The 6,000-nt window shown below is 46.0% G+C and overlaps 1 protein-coding gene across 1 annotated transcript; it reads left to right on the plus strand.

Moving 5' to 3' along the window:
- Positions 1-550: 550 nt before the first annotated feature.
- On the plus strand, positions 551-1,121 carry LAJ45_04132 (uncharacterized protein; the record flags this gene model as incomplete). Its single annotated transcript, XM_046113713.1, has 2 exons — positions 551-759; positions 1,022-1,121. The coding sequence occupies 2 exons, from the start codon at positions 551-553 to the stop codon at positions 1,119-1,121; spliced, it is 309 nt and encodes a 102-aa protein (XP_045972815.1).
- Positions 1,122-6,000: the final 4,879 nt, after the last annotated feature.

Here is a 6,000-nt window from a genome sequence, read left to right on the forward strand (position 1 = left end):
TAGGCCTTCATCATCGAATCATCGATCACGGGCACAGATTATTGGTATTAGTGTCTTCAGGAACAAGTAAATAATTGATCATCCACGTCTCTACTCCGAGTATAGAATTATTATCTACAATAAAGCTGACCATAGATCTGCGCAGCTACGCATACCGGCACCTACATGGCAAATTATGCACACATAGAAACACGTATGATTGGCGTGTGATGAATCGAATCATGGAGGGCGAAACGGTATGGGGTCAGGTGATTTTGTTGATGTGTTGCCCTGGTAGAATCAAAGCACCAACTACGGTGCCTGCCTTCCATCCGTAGTCGAATCATTCAAGCGGTCAGAATGTACTTCTTACATCAACATCGAATCCACTATACGTACCATTGACTCCGGCGTCTCATGTACATACCTCCTCCATGTGTATATACATCACTTCCGGGCGCTCCAGCAACATTATAAAAGGAGCCGAAGCCCCTTCATACCTCCCCACATAATCACAAACTCTGCTTTCTTCTCATATTAGCCCCAAAATCCACTTGCCCGCCATTCCAACATGCACGCTTCCATTCTGTTCCTCCTCTCCATCACCGCGCTAGCTACCACCCGCAGCGCCGGCACCTATGGCTGGACCTCGATTGGCTGCTACGTTGACTCTGGAAATCGTCTCCTAGGCCCAGTTTGGGTTAACGACAACAACAATAATGTGGGAGATTGCCTGGTCAGATGCCGAGGCTACAAATACGGGATGGTGGAGAACGCTAGGTATATATTATATATAGCCCCCACCCTCTATCCTCCTCACGGTGACTTGTGGTGGCCGGTTGCGCCCCCGATAATGGCTACATCATGAATGCAGATAGTGCTGGTGCGGAAATATCATCAACAATGGAACAGTTATTCAGACGAGTGAGTGCAGTATGCCCTGCCCTGGCGACAGCACCCAGAAGTGTGGTGGACAGTGGAGGTAGGTCCCTGGCCCATGAATGAGGAAAGAGGATAGCCGGTCTGACGGGAACGGTATAAGGGGGGAGATCTACGAGAAGGGAGCGACGGCATGGTGTTTGGGTGGTGCTGGGCAGCAGATTCCAGCAGCGGCGGAGCTTCAGTTTACTCAGCAAGAATGAGGCGCATGATACGGTAGTAGGTAAATGTTAAGAATCCATATATGTAGTTTGTGTAGGCAGAGGAGAACGGGAGATTGGGAAAAGGTGGGGGGGGGGGGGTCGTTTCTACTAGCTAGAATACATGTATGCATGTAGCCTGGCCAAGCTGGTACGTCGAGCTACATGTTACATACATGTACGTACCTACATAGTATAAATTGAATTAAATAGATTTACAAACATGTAGAATCAATAAGGATACATATAAGTACAGTTCGCTATATTTTCATCTTTTCCCTGCCCGCGGTGCACTGGTTCTAGAGGGAAAGTATTGTAGGATACATTCTACGTACATGCGGGGTTAACTTGGGTTCCAAACATAGATGTATGTGCGTAACATCAGACATGCGCGCAGTACGACGGGTAGAGTACAGGCGAATATGTTCAGACCTGGATTGTGTACCCACAGTCACGGAAGTAACCGTGCATATGTCTCAGCCCGGTAGGCTATAGGGCTGACTGTCTTGACCGACTTTCCCAATTTTGAAGCGTTAACATCATGCATTATAGCATCTCCTGCTGTGTGACACTATAAGAATTTACATCGCACCTACATATCTATGCATGGTACATGGTACACACCCTGGTTCGTTGGACGTGAGCAATAGAGCAGAACTCAACGTCGTAAAAGAGAAATCTTCATAGATTAATTTATCCATCACGAGGACACATGTAACCTTCGAGGTCTCTCGTCCCACGACGAATCTAATCTCCAAATTACATGGAGTAGAGGCCCAGCTTGCTCAAGCGCTACTCACTACTTTTGCTATACTAATTGGGTAATTTGCATCACTTTCTCTTCCCTGCGCGCACCTTACCAGAGATGTGGGTATATATTCTAATGTACTCCGATCCGCTTCTCTACGGTTGCCCTATGCCTGCAGTCACCACTTTGAGAGCGCCGCAGCACCAAGCTTGAGGGCCAACGGAACTAACCGTGTCGCTGGGTATGGTGATGTGACACAGGTCCGCATGCGCATGTCACTTGAGTAGGTGCTCTCTATAGCTCACTATAGGACGAACTCTGTGATAACTCTACTGTAGATTACACTCCCTCATGCTCACCTGGGGTGTGGTCTAAGGGCTGTGTCTGGGGTAAGCCGGCCTTGGCATTCCAATGTTAACTCTATGTAGCACTACAGCTACTCTATGCATATTTACTACACATGCAGTATTGGCCTTAAACTTTTGACAGACATTGGAAAGCACCCGCATTCGCCCCCGCGCATGAGTAGGTGTGCTTTACTCGTCCAGGGTAGAGTAGAAAACCCACATTTTCATGCAGACAAAAGAAGTGGACCCATTGCCTAGCTAGACATTCAGCGCGGTTAATTATAGCCACCTATAACTAACTACAAGATATGTTTTAATTTTGCGCTCTCCGACCAAACGAGGCGCGCCTACAGGCTGCGGGACCTATGCATAGACAAACAGAGAATAATGAATGCGATTTTGCCCTTTGCGTGCTTCAGCTTTGCATCCGACTATCCGCCTAGGGATCAAGCCCACGCACGTGCTCGAGCCAGCAGTGGAGATTCTCAAAAATTATAAACTGCTGATGATCTGTCTACAATGGTAAAATCGGGCGGCTACATAAAATCCGGGAAAACGGTTCAGAAACCCTAACCCTGAAGCCTGTGCGCTCACCGTGCTATGGGGTTATATAGCCGCCGAAGGGGAATGATGACACTGAGAATTTGAAAAGAATCTCAGGAAGCTGGTGGACTTGGGATGGCGGTGATTATAGACCATAAGTGAAATGAAGCTTGGAAACTAGATGTACTCCAAGTGGTAATCTCGGTGTGCCCGGAGTGATTTGAATGAGACCATATGTTCATTTGCATATATAGTCGGCCATGTCTTAAGCACATATCACACATTGTATAGGTGAGAATCGCGGTAGATCCCTCTAGATAGCCACTCGCTAACGGCTATCTAGGTTTTTCCAGATCACCTATATGTATTTTAGCCTGAAGGTGAAATTTCCAAGATTTACATACTTATATGTAACTTTGCTTCCCGGGGACAATTTTACTTTAGGCATTCATACGTCTCAGAGCTTAACCTCTGATCGTCCTTATAAAAACTATATAGGATGGTAATATGGCGAGCCGTATTAGAAAATGAACTGCTTGAATTCTTTGCTACCATGTGTTTCACTAAAGGAAGTGGGGTGGTATCTTACCTAAATTTTTTTGACTATAATATTATAGACTGAGATCTTCCATGTCGTATTCTTTCTCTGTAATGGTAGGATACCCTGCATTATAATTCAACAGTCAGGCTTTCGCCTGCTAGTCATAGTATCTCACTCGTGATCCGAGTGATATCCTATGATCTACTGGATGATATAGATTCTAGAGGTTTAAGTGTAGTGGCGGGTAGAGGGATAGGTACAACTTAGCCTAGAGATACCTGAAGCTTCGGTGATTCTAATTAGTGTTCCGAAGTACTTGACGTGTATCTTTTGAATGCTCTTGCGCGCTCCCTAATACCCTAACGCTCGAATTCAAAGCAATATTTTCTCGTTATTTAGCTTACCTTATATACACCCTTTCTTATAACTACGAGCCAACCTATCAATTCTTTCTATTATACCCGGAGACTTGCGTAATTGCCTATTCTCCTCTTTTTGGCTGTGTATTGGTATAAAGCCTGTGTTGGTTTCGGGGTTTGCCCGGAAATCTCCTGTTGTGACTCGAGTACGTGATACAAGAAAAAAATCGGCAAGTACTATTTTTGGTGGCGGATTCGGATTGCCTGCAGGTTCAGGATCGGAGGAACGCAGCAAACGTAGTTCTCTGAAGGCGAGTCTGAACTACTAAGAGTGGGGCCTCCAAAAAATAATTCTCAAGAATCCATTCTCGAGATCTCACCATTTCCTAGATCTCGAACATGCAGGCAACTCGAAATTGCCACCAAAAAATAGTACGCTCCTGGCACTATTATACCGGCTTGAGTGATTATTTGTGATTCGAGTGATTACCCGTGACCCCAATGATACTTAGTGAGACGGATGACTCACCCCTATTGATAGCCAAGGATTACTCCGTGCACAGTTTTCGGGATTTGCTTTGCTGGTTTGTGCACTCTGGACTACTATGGCTTTCTGAGCCGTCCAGTACAGCCCAGGAAACCCATCAAGCTGGCCAGGAAAATGAGGCGCATCGAGGTATTTGCTTCGAGGGGAGGCACGAAGCGCTAGCTTCCCCTCGTGTCGAACCACACTGTGAGTAGTTATTAAAGCTCACCCCGCAAACTATCCAGATAACCCTGACACGAAGCAGGCAATTTGATTGAAGGAGCGATTCTCAAGAAGAAAGGTATTGATGAGAGCCGAATAGGTAGTGCTATAGCGCTAGCGGGGTAAGAAGATCCTACAAGTTTATTACCAGTCGCGGCAGGGAAATACGGTTCTCGGTATTGTCCTGTCTTGTCATAAGCTTTGCTAACTGCTCGCATATGGAAATACCTTGGGTAGAGAAAAGTTCGAAGTGAAGTCCAGAGACGTCCTGCCCGCTGATGTGCGGCCATATATGCATGGCCAAGAAATGCTACCGGCTTGAGTGGGGTTGTATCGCTCTCGCTCCCCGGTAACCATCGATCGTCGCTCAGTGACACCAGAGAACAAGGTATCCTCTCCAAAACAACTTTGTTTCAGTCATCACTCCTCCACACCGCATACTTTATTGGTTTCGACGTACACCATGCATCCTAAAAAATACAGGCTGAAGAAAGACCATACTCATCCTCATGTATGTCCAACATTCATGACTGCAAAACCTCCGTTCATTACCGCATGAAGAAACTAGACCTTTCCCGGGGTATCTATACTAGGTTTGAACGAAGGGTTGCTTGTATGTACACTATTGAACCTACTGACCGTGTGTATCTACGGCCAGGAACAAGTTAAGATGGATGTCTGAGCATCAAATAAATTGATTTGTCGCATCGCTAAACAAACCAGATCATAGGATATATCATAGAATGTGCTGGTTGCCGATAGTTATAGGTCTACTTTTCAGCGCAGCGACAGCATTGGCACCATGCATAGCAAATACCCGCTGACTAGATTTATATTGCAATGCACACCCGGCGCAGGTTTCTACACACGAGACCGCACATCTAACACGTCCCAACGGCTCTGCAGACACCCGTACACTCCGTATCGCACAAGCTCTTATTTCTGTATCCGTGATCTAAGTCTTTGAAATTATGCGATATCCTGGTGGATTACATGGATATATCCAGAGACAGTATTAATTCTCTTGAGAGAGTGGCGAACGCTAGACATGGTAGACGATGTTAATAAGAGCCCTTATCCCCCATCTTGACTCGATATATCTACACGTATCTCGCAGCTGTCTATAGTTGTTGTTTCACTGGCTGCATTGCATTAAGGCATCGCTGGTGTAATAAAATTCTGCGACCAAACACATAGATCCAGGAACCGCTTAAGTCAATTGAACAAGAGGGAAGATGAGTCACGAGCTGATAATTTACGATGACCCAAAGCGAGCAGCATCGCAATACCGCGTACCGATATATCCATAGAATGAGCCTCTTCGTCGCTCCATACTCCCAAACCAGTATCAGGGAGACTCCAGCCGGAGGTGCAATTCAGCAATTGAGCAGGGTCTTAGATTCAGTCATAGATAATCTAATCAACAATCTCTGTTCTAGTAAGCCATTACCTCGATATCTACCTATAATAATGTGACAGGCACCATCTAAGTTGACTTACGGTGGATATCCCACCAAAACTGGCTTCGGGGGATGTAGCCCCGCTGTAATCTGGCCCAATTCCCCCATGAAGCAGACATTCTCCGTTCCTCAACAT

This window comes from Morchella importuna, assembly GCF_003444635.1.
Source record: "Morchella importuna strain M04M26 chromosome Unknown Morimp01GS010, whole genome shotgun sequence".
Taxonomy (NCBI): Eukaryota; Fungi; Ascomycota; class Pezizomycetes; order Pezizales; family Morchellaceae; genus Morchella; species Morchella importuna.